At 32.7% G+C, this 19,328-nt stretch overlaps 1 protein-coding gene across 6 annotated transcripts in view; it reads right to left on the bottom strand.

Moving 5' to 3' along the window:
• LOC127731025 (uncharacterized) overlaps window positions 1-18,345 on the bottom strand; it is a 349,419-nt gene extending 331,074 nt beyond the window's left edge. For all 6 annotated transcript variants that reach the window (XR_007995416.1, XR_007995417.1, XR_007995418.1 and 3 more), the window contains exon 1: window positions 18,242-18,345. Coding sequence is in view for 3 of the 6 variants with exons in the window: in XM_052239772.1 (XP_052095732.1) it covers window positions 18,242-18,309 (68 nt within the window). In the remaining 3 variants the exon portion in view is untranslated. The remainder of the gene's footprint in view (window positions 1-18,241) is intronic.
• Window positions 18,346-19,328: the final 983 nt, after the last annotated feature.

Consider the following 19,328-nt stretch of genomic DNA (forward strand, 5'->3'; position numbering starts at 1 on the left):
AAAGCATATTCAGCAGATAAAGTTGTCATATCGACATGGTTTTTCATTTAATTTGAAAAAATTATATGAATTATAATCATAGTGTGTTAATGTACGAATTCAAGAACGTTGATTAAAGAAACTATTTTGTTTGAATCAGATTTCATTCTTAAGATACATATAAGCATTGATATTATTGATATAGACCTTAATCGTAAACCTTTTTTCCATTCACATACATTAACTTTCATATGAACTTTTATGATTCCGTCCACAGGAATTAGTAATGGTTCTTTACATGAATAACATTAACAAATTAAATCTTTATAGTGACACTTATATTCGTAAATAATTACGAAGTTATTCATTTATGAGCATTGGCAGTATCATTTTTATAATGACACAAAGCGGTTAAAAATGCTATTGAAAATTCAGCATCTGATTAATAAGGTATTTGTGTTTGTGACAAAAAAATGTTTGTACAATGTAAATGTTTGTCAGATTTAGTACCCTAGACTCTGAACTCGTCGAGGTATGCGTTCAATATGTAAACATCACTCACGAAGATTGAGTAGATGAATAAGGAAACTGTCATGAACATTTTCAATTTTCTCAAAAAAAGTCATTAATTCTACGATAGATTTCGTGAAATAAACGTCATTTGATCTCTGGTGGATAGTTGTCTCATTTAAAGGCATTCCACATCTCCTTATTTTATCCAGAACGTGACACTACTGTTTATATGAAAACATATACATATGTACTTGGCAAGAAATATTTTAAGAAACCCCAATATATTTGAAATTGATGAGATATCATACACGTGCTTTATCACGACGTTAATGTTGCGGCAAATCAGTATTATGGAAAATAGACACAGTAGCAAGACACACTTTGAACCACAACCATACATTTGTCATTTTGGGGCCTTTTAAAGCTTTTTTGTGGTATAGGTTTTGCTCAGTGTTGAAGGTCGCATGGTAAGTGATCTATAGTTTCTTACTTCGACGTCATTTGGTCTCTGGTGGAGAGTTGTCTCATCCTTTTATTTTATAAAGTCCCGATTTAAATACAAAGCGGCCAAGTGATTTTTTTTAGAAAACAGATTAACCGATCAAAGACCTAAATGACTAGTTTAGAAATTCAACTAAAAGTATCATCAAAGCAACTTCTTAAAGGACAATAATATTCAAATAAAATTATATTGAAGAATATAATTTAATATCAGTTCTTTTTATTATGAAAATAGAAATATGCATCAGCTAGAAATTTTGATGATAATGGGTACTCAATGCTCTTCAACTTCGTACTTTATTTGGTCTTTTTTTATATATCTTTTTTTATTCGAGCGTCACTGAAACGTTTTTTTGTCTGGCGTACAAAATTTTAATCCTAGTATCTATGATGATTTTTTTTTCACAAGGTTACATATAACCCTTTCAGGACACATTAATTATTCTGAATCAGAGATGACAAGTATTTGCTCTAACACTTATAGAACCACTTATTTGGGCAAGTTCAACCCTTTTTGAAATTTTCTTTCGAATATATGAAATTCAAATGAGAAGGCATATTTTAGTGTATTTTTTTAGGGGGTGCGATTTATTGAGTGTTTTTGTTGCATTTATATGCATATTTTATACACTTGACAGGAAAACTCTACATGATTCAGATTTTGGCATTTTGTATTAAAATACACCGTTTAATTTTTGATATCATTGACCTATATATGATTTTCTTTAAGATAGGCTAAAATTAGGTCATTAGAAATTTGGTATGGAGGTTTAACTCCCTTGACCCCTTAAAAGATACTGGTATGGTTGGTCAGATTATACAGTCTTAAAGACCTCTGAACTTTTTATTATTAGACCTTCGAACTACGAGGGTCTAGTACTGTTGGTCAGAATAGATTTGCGATGTAGGTTGAATTGGTACTTCTATTTTTCGTTTTCTGTTACTGGTATAAATAAAAAATTTCAAGTGCAAAATATTTCGGGGATCTGTACTATTTACTTCCTAATTGACAAAAAGAGTTAAATTTATAAAGTCCTCTTGAAATTTTGAAGGTTATCTGAATATTTGAAACACCTATTAACTGGAAATTAATTCACCCTTTTCAAAGGGACATCACTCTGTATCTATGTAATAAAGCGCAGTTGTAGATTTATTTTGCCTGGTTTTAACTGTTATGGCTAATTGAAACTGTCAATATAAACTATTAAGGTTCATCATAACAAATGGACGAAAATGGCTGTATTCACATCTCAAAAACTACTCTGAGTACAGACTAACCTGTACAGTTGGAAAAGTTTTAAGGCCTGGCATCCACTAGATATATAAAAGTTAAATGCATTTTGTGTTTCAGAAAGATAAAATCTTTTTTGGATTTTGATGGGCATTTTTTTCGTTCCTGCAGAAGGTGTAAAAAATAAACAAACACTTGAATTTCATTTGATACTGTCCACTCAGTTACACACTTTAACTCACTACTATTGTGTAGATATCTATTGTCTGTCTATTGTCCATGCCAATCAAGGACAATCAATAAAATACAATAAGTTGTTACCTGAGAGGGAGCATCTCAAAGTTGTATCCCAACTTAGTTTATTTTTACACCTTCTGCAGGAACGAAAAAAAATGCCCATCAAAATCCAAAAAAGATTTTATCTTTCTGAAACACAAAATGCATTAAACTTTTATATATCTAGTGGATGCCAGGCCTTAAAACTATTCCGACTGGACAGGTTAGTCTGTACTCAAAGTAGTTTTTTAGTTGTAAATACAGCCATTTTTGTCCATTTGTTATGATGAACCTTAAAGTTACTATGAATTGTTATCATATGAACTGTAACCTCAAAGTGATGAAAACCATATGGCACCGCCTAGACTATTACCTACCACAGTTGTATCAATTGTCGCGATATATAATATGTTAACTTGCTTGATTATTTTAGTGTAGAATAAAATGCTAATCTGAACAGATGCCTTCTACTCTCAATAATGTTATAGTTAGTAATACATAACAAATTGGCGACGATTAAACAAAAATGGCTGGATATATCGGTAAAATTGAAAATTTTGATGATGGAATTGAACAGTGGACTTCTTATACAGAAAGACTAGAACAATATTTCGCTGTGAATGAAATTAACAACGACAAGCGTGTACCTGGTTTACTTAGTTTAATCGATGGGAAAACTAATGCCTTGTGAAGAAATTTAACGACACCAAACAAACCGAAAGATAAATCATACGAGGATATTGTGATAGTTTTGAAGGAACATTTATCATCCGCACCACTGTTGATAGCAGAACTTTTCCGTTTTCACAAGAGGGACCAAAAAAGTGGAAAGTCGATGAATGAGTATGTAGCACAAATTCGCAAATTTTCGGAATATTGTAATTTTCCTGATTTAAACGATACATTGAGAGACCGAATGGTTTGTGGGTTGAAATCAGATCAAACTCAGAAGAAACTATTGTCAGTCCAAGCATTAACATTAGAAAAAGCTATGCAGATTTCTGTAGCGACGGAAACAGCAACAAAAGACGCATTGGAGCTACAAGGAAAACAACCAGAGTCAGCTGTACATAAGGTTAAAAGTCAAAAACCGAAGGTTAGCTTCCATCAACAGAAACTTATAACGTGTTACCGTTGCAACCAGCAAGGACATAAAGCCAATACATGTCGTTTTAAAGATCAAACGTGTCATAAATGTAAGAAGAAAGGACATATTCAAGCAGCATGTCGTAGTAAAATGATAAAACGGAATGTGCACTCACTTAATGCTGATGATTCTCAGAATGATGAATTTGGGATTTACACAGTGTTCGCAAACAAAGATAAACAGAAAGGAAACAATGATGTAGGGATTTATACAGTGAATTCCAATACAAAGGAGATAACTGTCGACGTGAAAATCGACAACATATCTGTTGAAATGGAAGTGGACACAGGATCCGCTCTCTCGATTATTCCAAACAAGGAATTTGATCAAATGTTTCCGAATCGTAAGCTTGATTCAACAGACGTTATTTTGAGAACATTTTCGGGTGAGAAATTTAAACCACCAGGAGTAATCGCCGTAAATCTAAACTACAACGACCAAAGTGAAATACTGTCGCTGTATGTCGTACAAAAAGGAGGAGGAATCTTATTTGGAAGAGACTGGTTACGAAAAATCAGACTTGACTGGAGCAAAATCAACAAAGTAAGTGTTGAAAATGTTACTGAGAAAACAAAAGAATTGCTTGATCAACATGCATCCGTATTTAGTGACAACATCGGTTGTTTAAATGGAATTAAAGGAAATTTAATTATGAAAGATAATGTTAAACCTGTGTTCATGAAGGCGCGACCGATACCGTATGCACTAAGACTGAAAGTTGAACAGGAGCTAGACCGTCTTGAAGAGGAAGGTATTACTACAAAAGTGCCAACTAGTGAATGGGCAACGCCTATTGTGCCTGTCGTGAAGAAATCAGAAGGCGTGAGAATTTGTGGCGATTTTAAGGTCACAATTAATCAGCAGCTTCAAGTTGATCAATACCCTTTACCTAGAATTGACGATATTTTTGTTTCGTTATCTGGAGGTGAATAATTTTCGAAAATAGATTTAAGACAGGCATATTTACAGCTCGAGATGAATGAGGAATCCAAGAAGTACTTGACTATAAATACGCATAAAGGACTTTATCAGTACAACCGAATGTTATTCGGTGTAGCGTCCGCACCTGCAATATGGCAGAGAACCATTGACCAAATACTCCAAGGGTTAACAGGAGTACAATGCATATTAGATGATATGGTTATAACCGATAAAAATGACCGAGAACATTTAGTGAACCTCGACAAATTTATGAAGCAATTAGAGATGACAACCTTTCAGTTAATAAGGACAAGTGCAAGTTTTTCAAAGATGAAATCGAGTTTTGTGGAGATAAAATAGATAAGCATGGATTACACAAAACAGAGGTAAAAATCAAAGCGATTTTGGACACACCAGAACCACCAAATGTTACTCAGGTACGTTCAATACTCGGACTAATGAATTACTAACATAAATTCCTACCAAATATCTCATCTGTTGTGCGCCCATTACACAGACTGTTAGAAAAAGATGTAAAATGGGATTGGAATGAAGAATGTAAGGTATCATTCAAGAGGGCCAGAGATTTGGTAACATCTGAGCAGGTTCTATGTCATTATGACCCAGAACTACCTATTCGATTGGCTTGTGACGCTTCTCCATTTGGATAAGGGGTAGTTTTGTCACATAAAATGCAAGATGGAACGGAGCGCCCTATTGCGTTTGCGTCAAGATCACTTAATAAAGCAGAAACTACAGTCAAATCGACAAAGAAGCTCTAGGTATAATTTTCGGCGTTAAATAGTTTCATACTTATCTCTATGGTCGCATATTTACACTGATAACAGACCATATGCCGCTTGTGTCCATATTCAATCCGAAAAAGGGAATTTCTACCACTTCAGCAGCACGTTTACAGAGATATGCGTTGTTTTTAAGTGGATATACATATGACATCGAGTACAAAAACACCAACAAGCACACAAACGCAGATGCGCTATCGAGAATACCACAGGAATCTACAGAATCAGATGGTGAGAAATTTGATGCAGTTGACGTTTTCATGTTAAAGCAGCTAGAACATTTAAGCTTAACAAACAACAAACATTAGACGAGAAACTGCGCGTGACAAGATCTTACCAAGAGTCTATGAATTTGTACAAAAAGGTTGGACCGTCAATGATGATATTGACTTGAAACCGTATTTCAACCGGAATATGTCAAGGTTGTTTACAGTGGGGAATACGTACTATTGTTCAGACAAAATTTAGAGAGCAAACATTAAAACTGTTACATTCTGCGCACCCAGGAGTAGTGAAAATGAAATTATTGGCAAGGAGCAACGTATGGTGGCCACGTATTGATTCTGAGATACAATCACTATCAAAATGTAGTTCCGGATGTCAAAAGCACCATCGTAACCCGAAACAGTCACCACTTCACCCATGTGAGTGGCCGTCAAGTCCGTGGAAACGTATACATATTGACTTCGCTGGACCATTTATTGATTATATGTTCTTGATTGTCATTGATGCTACTTCTAAATGGCCTGAAGTTATACCGATGAAAAGTACCACTTCAACACAGACAATCAGAGTTTTAAGGACTATATTTGCGAGAGCAGGATTGCCAGAGCAGATAGTTAGCGACGACGGACCACCATTTGTGTCAGCAGAATTTCAAATATTTACTAAAATGAATGGAATAACCCATATCAAGAGTGCACCTTACCATCCTGCAATAAACGGACTCGCTGAACGTTTTGTTCAGACTTTCAAACAGAGCATGAAGGCAATGAAAGGGGAAAATTCAGAATTAAACAAGAAATTAGCAAATTTCTTACTTGCGTATCGCAATACTCCCCATAGTACAACGAATGAAACACCTGCTAAGTTGTTTATGGGTAGACAGTTACGCAACAGACTTGACTTGCTCAAACCAGATATTAATAGACAAGTTCAGGATAAGCAGATGAAAATTGCAATTAAACCGACAGACAAAAGAGACTGTACGACAATTTCCCGAGGGAGAAACAGTAGCCGTACGTAATTACCGTGGACCAAATAAATGGACAAGTGGACTTGTAACTAAACGTGAAGGACCGCTAAATTATCAGGTAGAAGTTTTGCCCAACAGTATCTGGAAACGTCATGCCGACCAGATACGAAACTCAGACTTTCACGATAAACAGGGAAAAGAAATTATAAATGACAAAACAGTTAAACTAGAGATAATTCCGGATGAACCAACTGAGTAACCACAAGATCTACAACTGAAACCACAAGACCGCGAACTACCTTTGTCAGAACCAATTCAGAGAAGATATCCGTTGAGAACCAGAAAGCCGGTTACTTCGTGAAATTGGTAACATTGGTTGTAGTGCCGTAAGGGTATAATAACTCCCTTTATAACCTATGTTAGGCGTGATTGTGTGCGCGAGAAAATGAATTTTTTTCTATTGCAATCACTGTAGGGATAAATATTTTGAATGCATGATATTAGTGTTTTTCATAGTTAAAATTTTATATACACATAGATAGTAATTAATTTCTTTCATTCATTCTTTCCACACGTGCCTTGAACAGCTGATTGTTATCAATGACCTTATCATTCGCATACAATAACTTTACTATGGAATTCGAAAATAAGAAGGGAGGAAATGTTATGTCTAATTGAAACTGTCAATATAAACTATTAAAGTTAATATGAATTGCTATCAAATGAACTGTAACCTCAAAGTGATGAAAACCATATGGCACCGCCTAGACTATTACCTTACACAGTTGTATCAATTAGCGATATATAATATGTTAACTTGCTTGATTATTTTAGTGTAGAATAAAATGCTAAGCTGAACAGATGCCTTCTACTCTCAATAATGTAATAGTTAGTAATACATAACATTAACTACACGTACATATCATCTTTAAGAGAGGTTTATATCTTGGTAAAATGCTTTATATCTATTATTACTTAATATCATGATTAATTATGAACCCCGGAATAATCTCGTAACCGGGCCGTTTCATTTGACGTCTTATATGAATTCGTCAAAATTTTAAACAATCGGATTTTTTTTTCAATTTAAAATATGAGCGCCAACGTAGACCATCATGATATTTCATAAACTGAAAGATATAATAGAGTAGAATTGATGGTTGAAAACATCAGGATGGTCTACGTTGGCGCTGATGTAGAATTTCGTCCACAAACATGACTAAATTATAGATTTTTGACACTTTTCAGCGTTCATTGCATTTTCAAGGTCTCAGTTTGCACAGATATGAGCACATAATATAACAAAATAAGGTGCTACGTTGACGAGCAGATACTATAGATCATTTCACATGCGAAATAAGTTTCAACTTCAAAGTTTCTAAATTCGGGAAAAATGGGGGGGGGGGGGGGGGGGGGGGGGGCAGAAATGGCCCTTATCATACCTTGTCCTTTGCTTACCACAGAAAAATACTTGAAAACCAATAAAGTAACACAAATGAAGGTTTTTGGATATTCAGATGCAGTTGAACGAGTCCTTATGCTTACATACATTGCAAATCAGAAATACCGCATGGAATTGTTTGTATACAGAATAATAAAGCAGGTTATCAATATTTTAATTATTTCGCCCTTTTAGAAAAGTCCAAAGTCTATATAAGAGGAAGTATATAAAATGAAACTGTCGTCCAATACTTAATAGTGTCTGGCCGTCTACAAACAAGCGTACGTACTCATTTTTTTTTTCAGAAAAAAATACTTTTTAATCCGTTCTGGTCTGTTTGTCTATCTTATAAGCTAGCTTTGAAAAGTAAGGCTAGATTAATCATAGTAAAGAAACGTAAATGAAACAGAATCCCAACTATGTAATTACCTCGAAGAGATACCTTAAGATATATGTACAAATCCTTTAGTCGACAATCGCCTTTATCACTTTTCAATATCTAAGGCCTTCAGTCCAATCATAGTATTCATAAATTTTAACAAGTAAGAATATAGCAAAGCGGCAATAAAATCATTTTTCAAAGAAGGACAGGCAACACCGTGCTCAGAAAACAAAATACAACAAAACAAACAACAGGCAACATTACATTAAACACAAAAAAGTTGGGAATAGATCAGAAGTGGCAATTATAAGAAGCAGCATTTAATAAACCAAATCAAAATCAATTGTAATATATTTCATAACAAAAATAATACCATTGAAAATGTTGAACGTGCTTTATTCATTGAAACTAAAATATCTTTAGAAGTCTTATATTGCGGAAGTTTTATGTTCAGACACTGCAGACGATGATAAGATAGAAATGGCTATTTAAGACTAAAATCATCCGTTTTCAATTTCAAGTAAAAGGAAGGTAAAAAAAAAATTATTGAGTTAAAACCCCTAAACATTTTTTTTGTTTTGTTTGGATAATTGGATTACGTTCTCAATGACGTATACCCGACCTCAATTAAGTTTTGAATATGTCTTCCTTGGTGTCAATATGAATACCCCTTCATGCTTTAGATTTTTTTTTTTTTTGTGAGTTCTTTTTTTAAATCTCATTTTGGCCAAATTAGACTTGAGGTTTTTGGTTTCACTATTCATATTTCAAATTTCTTTTATTACAGTATGGATGAACTTTTGTGGAACTATATCTGCTTTATTTGTTTTGGTGAAGGACACGATGAGTAATATGCACTACAAGGAAGAGGGAAGTTAAACTTGGCTGACTTTCAATGTTGGGAGTAAAACTCGATATAAGAGACTTACAACATTGAAAAAGCTTAATATGAAATGAAATTAATTTAAAAAAAGAATCACTATATGGATTATATTTTCTGAACATGACTAATCCTAAATCTTCAAAATTGCTGTAGGCAAAAGAGTTACATAACCAAAGATTCAAAAGAATGAAGTCACAACCTTTTTAGAACATAAAAAATTGCCTAAAATATTGTCGAATACAATGTCTTCATGACGTCAATGATAATACTTATGACCTGAAACAATTTAAGTCTCTCTATACTTAGATAAACCTTTCAATAACTCTTTGGAGTGTATATAGGTTATCTTTGTCCTTTTATGTTCCTTTTTGTCATATAGATCCTCACGTTTTTATGGCTTATACATCCTTGGCTTATAATGTTTTTTGGAATTGAGCGTTCCTGTTTCATTGTAAGATAAAATGTGTTGGCTACCAAACAGGACTTCCACAGGAATTCTTAATTCCGATCGATCAAAGAAGTTGTGACAATAAGGTAAAGAATTGGTCCAAATTGAAAGACAAATTCTAAAGTTAAAGGTGTCCATAAAATAAAACAAATTTAATATTTTCCTATTCATAATGGCAACATATAAGAAATTATGATTATTTTGTGTAATTTCTTGATTTTCTTGATCTTCTTTGTTTGAATTTTATGCATTTTGCCTTATTATGTGGAAGAAGATGTCTCAAACTCATACAAATGGGCATAAATTTGCAGAATCTTTTAATGTATTGTGTTTTGTACCACATATGTCGTTTTGGTACGATAGTGAAAGTATAATAACAGTCCCATAGCTCCCATACAAATGGTTAAATCAAAATGAAGGTACGATATGGTACACTACACATGATGGCAAGCAATATAACCAAGTATGAGAGCTCTTTGTCAAATGGTTTTAGAGAAATTGCATTCACAACACAAGGTGACACTATAACAAACGAGAGAATTAGAATTCGAAAACGAAACGATACTTTAAAACAAAATAGTTAAAGTCCCATAACTCCGGTAAAAAAGTCAGATCATGAGACTTTCTCTAAAACAGTTTCAGAGGAGTTACAAACACCTCGTGAAAAAAAATTGGTTAAAGGCCCTTTACTCCTGTAAAAATGGCCTAATCAAAATTGCGATCCAATATGGATAACTAAACAAGATGGCAAAATTCCGGTAGAGCGGTAAAAAGAAAAAAACATACAGTCCGTACCTTACTACACAGATCCTTTCGATCGAGCAACACTTCTAAAAACGAAAACCGTAAAACAATTACGGTGGTCCAAGCGGGTAATTAGTTCCTACTTAAAAGTGGTACCCTTCGTGTTGCTTATATGAAAATACGAAAATGTGGTATGATTGTCAATGAGACAACTCTGCACCAGAAACCAAATGACATAGAAGTTAACAACTATAGGTCACCGTACGACCTTCAACATAGTCAGCTATAATAGTCCCCGAAATGACAAATGTAAAACTATTCAAACGAGAAAGATAACGGCCTGATTCATGTACAAAACGATGAACGAAAAGCAAATATGATATGCAGCAACAAACGACAACCACTGAATTACAGGCTCCTGATATGGGATAGGCACATACAGAATGTGGCGAGGTTAAAGTAGTTTGTTGTCGCCAGCCTTCCCCTTACCTGGGCCAGTGGTGTAACAGTACAACATAAGAACAAATTATAAAAATAAGTTGAAAAGGGCTTAACTCATCATATCGACACAAAGAAGAAAAACATGTAACAAAAACACAGACCAGACGTGGCAAGGTAAACAAAAAAGACATTTATTACAGATCTGAGAGTACTTGCAGATTCTGACAGTTAGTTCGAAGGCAATTACAACTAATACAAAAATCATGCATCTAAGACGTTATTAACAGTTAGAGAAAAACATGACCTTGTGCAAAGCCAAGATACAGCTATTGACAGATTGTAGGGCCATGAATGTATATAAAAATAATGTTTATAGATATAAGAAGATGTGGTATGAGTGCCAATGAGACAACTCTCCATCCAAGTCAAAATTTATAAAAGTAAACCATTATAGGTCAAAGTACGGTCTTCAACACGGAGCCTTGGCTCACACCGAACAGCAAACTATAAAGGGCCCCACAAATAACTAGTGTAAAACCATTCAAACGGGAAAACCAACGGTCTAATCTTAATAAAAAAAACGAGAAACGAGAAACACTTATGAACCACATCAACAAACAACAACTACTAAACATTAGATTCCTGACTTAGGACAGGTGCAAACAATTGCAGCGGGTTTAAACGTTTTAATGGTACCAAACCTTCACCCTTATCTGAAACAATAGTGTAACATCACAACATAGAAAGACACACTATAAAATATCAATTGAAATGGCTTAACTCAATCAAAAGACATATTAACACCAGTGAACATACACTGAACAAATAAATTTGATCTATGATACAATGCAAATACAAAATAAATAAACTAAGGGAAGAATAATTAAAGTAACATGTTATACCGCTGTGAAATGTTAAACAATTTAAGAAAAACAATATGCTTGAACAAAAATATCAGCCATTTGCAATTACTTTAAACACAGGTAAATGAAAATAATTGTGTCGTTAGGTATACGTGTACAGTTCAAATAGAGAAAGGAAATATTTTTACAAAATAAATAATTTTGATGTTCATAGTACGAAGAAGTGAAAGTTTATAATAATACCAAACACTTATCAAAGCTGGTATATAGACCAGATATAACCCTGAATAACATTAAATAACAAAAAAGCATTACAATAAGTATCAACAGGCCAAATAAACAAGAAAGTACGATTTGAGAGTACTCGCAGTTACTGACAGCTAGTTAAAAGCCAAAAACAATTAATAATAAAAAATCATGCATCAGAGACTAAAATCAACTAAAACGCATCCCAGGGATTTAGTATCTTAACGTCATGGACATTCAAAGAAGACATGACTTGTGCAATGCCAAAAATAAATGTATTGACAGGCAGTAGGATAGTTAGGAGTTAACCTCTTTATAGATTAAAATGAACGTGGGTGTGTCTTTATACATCCCGTTTGAGAAGAATACAAATTTAGTTATGTTTTAATTTGCTGATGACAAAATCGATATTAGTGCCAATGTAAACTATATTCAAAGATCGAATTACCACATTGGTAAGATAACCTATACTAATAAGTTTGTTTATGTCTAGATAATAGTGATTTCCGCACTTTAAGTACAATATTACCGTAAAATTTAGTTTGATTTTAATTTACTAATAGCAAAATCAATATTTAAACCAATAAAAACAATATTCAAAGATCTAATTACAGTGTTGAATTGGTAATCTTTAGAATAAATTCATTTAAAGGATCGATAAGGTTACCCGGATCGTATCTAAATTTCCGGGCTCCATAAACAATATCTCCGTAAAAATTAGGATGTGCTATCCCGTTTGTAATAAGTTTTTTTTTACAGGTACAGCCAACTTACAAACACAATATTTGTATCTATGGAAGAATTTAGTAAAGGTTTTAAGTAATTTGTGGTAACGAAATCCCTGACTTAATAATTTACCAGTAATACATAAATAACGTTAATTGAAATCCAAAACGTAATAACAGACACAGGCTTAGCGAACCCGTTGTGATAAATAAACACCGTAAGATGGTAGCAATGGAACATCACAATCCAAAAAAGAAAAATTAACAATAGGGAGCGACAAATCGTCCTTTTTGACGTAAATGTTTGTGTAGAGTTTCCCGTGTAAAACTGAAATATCTGAATGTTGGAAAGGACAGTTATTACCGTTTATATTTTATTTATTTCAAGTAAGTTTCTTTGGGTACATTTCGGCAGTAAATTTAGAAAATTCTTGATTATTCAACGAAAAAATACCATCCAAATAACGGTGTTGTTGAATTTATCAATTAAATGCATTTTAGACGAATCTTCATTGAGTTTGGTCATAAACAATGCTTTATAACAATTCAAGGGGCGCAATTGATGCCCATATGAATCCCTACAATTTGTCGATAAACTATACTGCTGAAACGTACATTAATGCTATCAAGGAGAAGATTCACAGCTTCAATCATCTCATCACATCCACAGTAAGTAATGAGATGACAGATTGTAGGCTTTAAATAAGTTGCAGCAAGTATATTTGCCATCATATTTATCAAACGACCATTTAACTGATAAGATTGTGTGGAAGTGTAGTGTAAAGAGTTGAAAAGTCAAAACTGTCAACAGAATGAAAAGGACCATCAAAAGAACGTAATTTATCTCACTCCAAAAATAGTGAATGCCATTATTTTCATATGCTTTATTGGAAAAGTTAATGATAAGTTCTTTGATAGTAGTTAAGGAAACGAGAGAGGAACAAGAGACCGAGATGAAACTACATTTTACCGATTTTTGGTGTAGTTAAGGTAGCCAATACATAGTAAAGCCTTCAAATGTTCAGAAGAGGCCTTAAGCTATGATGCGGTTATGATATGATTGTTTACTATATGACTCCCTGTGGAGCGCACGGGCTTAAATGTAGAGAAATTTAAAATTTCATTCTTAAGAACGTCCGTGTAGTATTTACGGCATACCACCACCACCACATTATTGGCTGCTTTGTCGGTAAGCACAAACCGCTTTGCTTTTGCTAGCAGTTTGTTTCTTATTCTAGAAATAGGCGTATTATGTACTTTTTTAAATTTATTTTCGAATATGATTAACATTCATACATCTTTTTTAATAAGAATCAAGAGATATTTTATCCGACTTTTCCCGTTTACAACAATTTTTACAATACGACGAAAGAGCGTCTTTTATGACCTGATGACACTGTTTCCAATCTATTTTAGATGGAGGACGATATTTTGGTCCCTTTTCAAATAGTTTTTAACCTCTAGGTCTTGAACGATATTGAGGTCCCCCGTAATAACATCACTAATCATCAGATGATAGGCGGCATTGATAATGTCATGAATAAGAGAAGAAGAGAATATGATTTTGAATATAGCGAGTAGAATATGTTCATTGTCATCTGGGTCATAGATATTCATAACAAGCAGTCAAAGCATGATGGCGTCTTTCAAACTTTCGTAGATATTGCTTTAACATTTAGAACGTCTAAATTTCAGAATATATTTTAACAGGTATATATTATTAGAGTAGGAAATACTCACCCGTCTTTAGTATCATGGGTTTTGTGAATTCGTGTTGGTCTTTCTCTAGATTTTGGTGCAATGTTTTGTTATTGTTGTTTATGTTTTCGTCGTTTTTCGTTTTGGTCATGGTGTTTTCTGTTGTTTTTTTTCTGTTTTTTTTTTTAACTAATGATTTCTGATTGTTCCGTGGTTACTTTTGTTTCTGTTATATTGCCTTGTTATGAGCTCTTGGAATGTCAAAAAGTATTTGTATAAAAAATTTACATGCAAAGATGAAAATAGCAGAACATTGTACTGGTTTATCGATGATAAAATATCGTTTATCCATTTTGAATATACAAATAAAGATAAAAAAAAAAAAAAACTTTAAACGAAGCGAGACGTGAATCGATGAACGATTCTAAAGTAAACGATTCAATATTTATTCAGAAAATTACATTAACCAATAATTTTCACAGAGCAATAATAAAAATTTCAATAAATCTGACAGCTAGAACGAAATAAGCTCATCAAAGATACAGGGATTATAATTTGTTAGGTCAAATGTGTGGTTCGTCTTCATTAAACTCATCAGTGGCTCTCAATTCAAATGCTTTGGAAGGCAAAATCAAATACCTAGTTTAAATTGAAACTCCCAAATCCCAAAACATTGTGCGCCAACAGTTTTGATGAATTTAAGGCACGAATAGCAATTTCATACCGTATTTGTGTCGTTTTTAAATGCTCAAACATAACAAAAGGAACGAAATTATATTCCCCATATTTAACTATTTCTACTTGATTAATTCTTCCCTAATAGATACGATCGTCAATTTCATTTCAGCTTGCAAATTTGTCATTTGATATTGTCACCTTTTAGTAAAAAGTCCTGTGAAGAGCTTATGTTAACTTGTACTAGTATGTTGAACTATGTGAACCACATTTATATAAAAACTTCTGCATATATCTCCTTCTTTAAAGTCCGCATGGAGATCTGCGATTGTTTATAGCTGATAAACTTGTGTAATTCAGTTGTAATTTCATTTATACACGTAGCATCATTTTGTTTGTATAGTAACGCGATCCCTAATAAAATAAGGAGAAAAAGAGAATTGAAAGTATTGTTTGGGAGAATAACAGTAATTAAAAATAAGTAAAACAATGAGGCAGCTAGATTCAAAAGGGACATTCAAAACACATAAGTCAAAGAAAAACTGACAATGTCACGGCGTCATGGCGGACACAAGTTAACTTAGTACAGTCTACAAAACACTACATAGAAAACTAAAAGCAGTGCAACGCGAATACAACCAAACACTTGGTGATATCAGGTGCTCCGGAAAGGTAGGCAGATCCTTCTCTATATATGACAACCGTCGAAAATGGGAAATGCAAAGCCACCAAATTAATTCAAAATAACTGACAAAAACAAGGAATTTTCTAATTTCTGTCAAATATAAGACATGTTTGCGTCAACATCATTTAGATGACATATTATATTATTTTAACTAATCAAAATGATAAATAATTTTCATGAATATATTGATTGATTAATTAGTAATTGATTGGTTGAAACTATAACACGTGATATTGAAAAATACATCGTATTTCCCCTCTTTACTTCGTGTATACTTAGCGGAACGCATTGCGCGGTTTTCCTCACATTTAAAAACATATTTCACTGCAAGCTCATTGAAAGCATAGGGTTTAACCGTATTTCAGGCGTATGATGAAATCTGAAAAAAAACATGTCACACAATGCATGATCATTTATGCCATGTTTTTATAAAATCAGGGTAATAAGAAAGATTACATTTAAATTACTTATAAGTATGCGGAATGAAAATATCATGTATCTTGCCTTAGGGAGATAAATATATAAAGTTCAATTTCAAAATAGATTGTTTACATAGTTTTGGAAATTTATCATCTTTTTTGTTTGCCAGGAAACGAGTATGGTTGCCTAGTTCTCTTTTAAGTATTCAATGAGAGGTACATGAAACGCTTCTCATCTTTTTTCAATTGATAACCTGCAGTCTAACAGAAGTGCATTTGTCTGTGTAAACCATACATCACAAACAAACCTTGACATAAAGCTCGGTTAACATGTCCTTTTCATAAAAGATTTTTAAAAAAAACATGATACCTAACAATAGGTGTGACAAATATGAAACAATTATGTCATTGATTTTTTTTTTAAATAGGTACTTGTTTTTTCCAAAAATTTCCTGGTTACAATTTCCTCAGTTGCCTAGAAAGCAGACTAAGGATCCCCGTTTACAATTAAACCAACTGCCCGGGAAGCAGGAGGCTAAAAAAAAGTCAACTTTGTTCTTTAAGATTCAACAATTTCAGTATTTATAACCAGAACAAAATAGTGTAATAATAATAATAATAAATATTCTTTTATATGACAATAAATGAAAAAGAACATCTTTCTAGAATGTAATACTAAATAATACAACAATATAACATAATCGAGTGCACCTCTAAACAATGGATTACCTAATACAAATTAAAGAGACATAAAAAACAGACCACATAACATCGTGACTGTTCTCTCCTATACGGTTTGTTATTATCATATATAATTAATTTATGTGTTTATTTTTTCTTTGTCTATTGTATTATTAGCTAAATAGCTGGGGACAGATTTCAGATTGGTTATCATGTATGATTTCCAAAGATTCAAAATATTTGTAGATGACATTTTTGTCCCATCATATTTAATTTTGTTTCTTATATTCCACAAGGACCATTTTGTAAAATAAAAAAGAGATTTACAAGTACGTTTTGGTTCGATTGACCACTGTTATCTCCCAAAAGCATAAACTGTTCTAGATTTTCATAATTTAATTGAACATTCCATAATATGAAAATATCTTTGATTTTACTAATGATTATTTTGGTTGTACTGCAATCGAAAAATAAATGTTGCAAATTTTCAGTATTATTTACCGTTTGGCAAATATGACATTTTCCGTTTGACAATCTCATTTTTTTAAGCCTACTTTCAGTATATATAATATTGTGAATGAATTTCCATTGGAATTCTTTTATTTTATTGCCAATGTTAGTTTTTTTCAGATTGTCCCATACTATTTTCCAATTAAAATCGTGCCCAAAAATTTCTTGCCATTTATTTTGACATTTTGGAACTATATCTTTATTAATTATGTCTCGAATACATTTGAGTTTCAATTCTTTAGGTTTGATTTTTTTGTCGTTTCTATCTAATATGAACATTTCATCAGAAAGTTTCAATTCTATGTTTGTTTTTTCATTAATATTTTTACCAGTTTCTAAAATTTCTATGAAATCGATTGGTATCGAACTTTTAACTCGTGAAAATTCGGATAAACAGTTTCTTTTATTCGCAAGTTTTTCAAATATAGAACTACAACTGTAATATTCGATGGTTTCTTCATCCCGATAACGTTTGAGCACTTACATAAAAAAATATTGATCATAATACTTGTTATCAAATTGTCGAAGCCAATACTTGCCAAACGCATTCCAGCTTTCTAACGGTTCACGAAGAATGCGATAATGAAACTTTATTTGTTTACTTCTAATGAATAAATCGATGCTTATCATATATGTCATTGATTAATGAATACCCCCTATATGAACTTAATTTACACTGAAAGAAAGACATTCCTTGTTGATTAAAAGTTAAAAAAATATATATCAGTGGACTTTATTCAGATTTTGGAGATCATACCAGAAAAATTGACAAAATCCCAAACAACACAATTTCAAAATAAATCTGATTTAAATCTACATTATAATGACTCTTACCCGGACAATGGTTGCACAGTTCCAAAAAACAGAATAACACAACATAATACAAGTAATTTAAAAGTCATTTTCACGTCTGGACCATGTCAGTAACATTGAGCGATTACGTCTATTTTCGGGTTCCTTTAATTTATAGTTTTGAGAACAGGTTTGTTGAAACAAAAAGGAAGTAAATAATCTGGCTGAGGTCCAATTATAAAATTAGAAAGCTTCTTTTAAATAATATATGATATATAAAAAGATTTATTTTCTGAATGGAAAATAGGGAAATTGGCTATAATATATTTGTCATTGAAATCAATTTTGAAATTCTACGAATCTCGTTTAATGTTCGTTTTATTTAAATTTCAGTTGTTTGATTACCAAGTATATCCTTTACATTATCTAGAGTAGTTGCCATTTATGAAAATGCATATTAATTAAGGTACTAAGGCATAGCTAATATATTATTACCAAAACACATGGTATGGTAATGAAAGCTTTAGTTATGAGACAGCAAGTCTGTGGAAGTCCTCACCAAATGAGACAAAGAGCCTACAACATATGGCCTATTCAAAATTAAAACTCTAATTGGTGTTTTTGAGAAAATTTAATTTTATGTCATGCAAATAATGGCATCCCTATCTACCTGCTGTGTGACATAGTTTAAAACTGTTATTACACTTCATTAATTAGGTGCGTCCGAAGCATATTAGTTTCTGGTTTTAACCTCCCAGAAAAGCTCAAACCCAAACAATGGAGTTACGATCTTTTAATCGTTCGTGTTCAAATAAGAATATGTGGTATGATTGCCAAAGAGACAACTACCTACCAGGGACTAGATATGTTTAATTTACAACAATATGTTTTCTTTAACTATAATGTTATATGTTCAGCATAGTATTGCTTGCATTGGCTTCGTGTGTTTTATTGCATAAGGGTTGTTTGAATTAATATGTGCTGCTTTGTATTGCTTGTGACTATTTCATATCGTGGTCCTTGTGAATGTAAATCAAGGAAACGTTTCGGAGGCATGTATCAAATGTTTTTGTTTTGTTTACAAGTATTTTCTAATAGAGATTTCCAATAAATGACATACGTACGTAAC

Source organism: Mytilus californianus, unplaced genomic scaffold (genome assembly GCF_021869535.1).
Source record: "Mytilus californianus isolate M0D057914Y unplaced genomic scaffold, xbMytCali1.0.p SCAF_2, whole genome shotgun sequence".
NCBI classification, from domain to species: domain Eukaryota; kingdom Metazoa; phylum Mollusca; class Bivalvia; order Mytilida; family Mytilidae; genus Mytilus; species Mytilus californianus.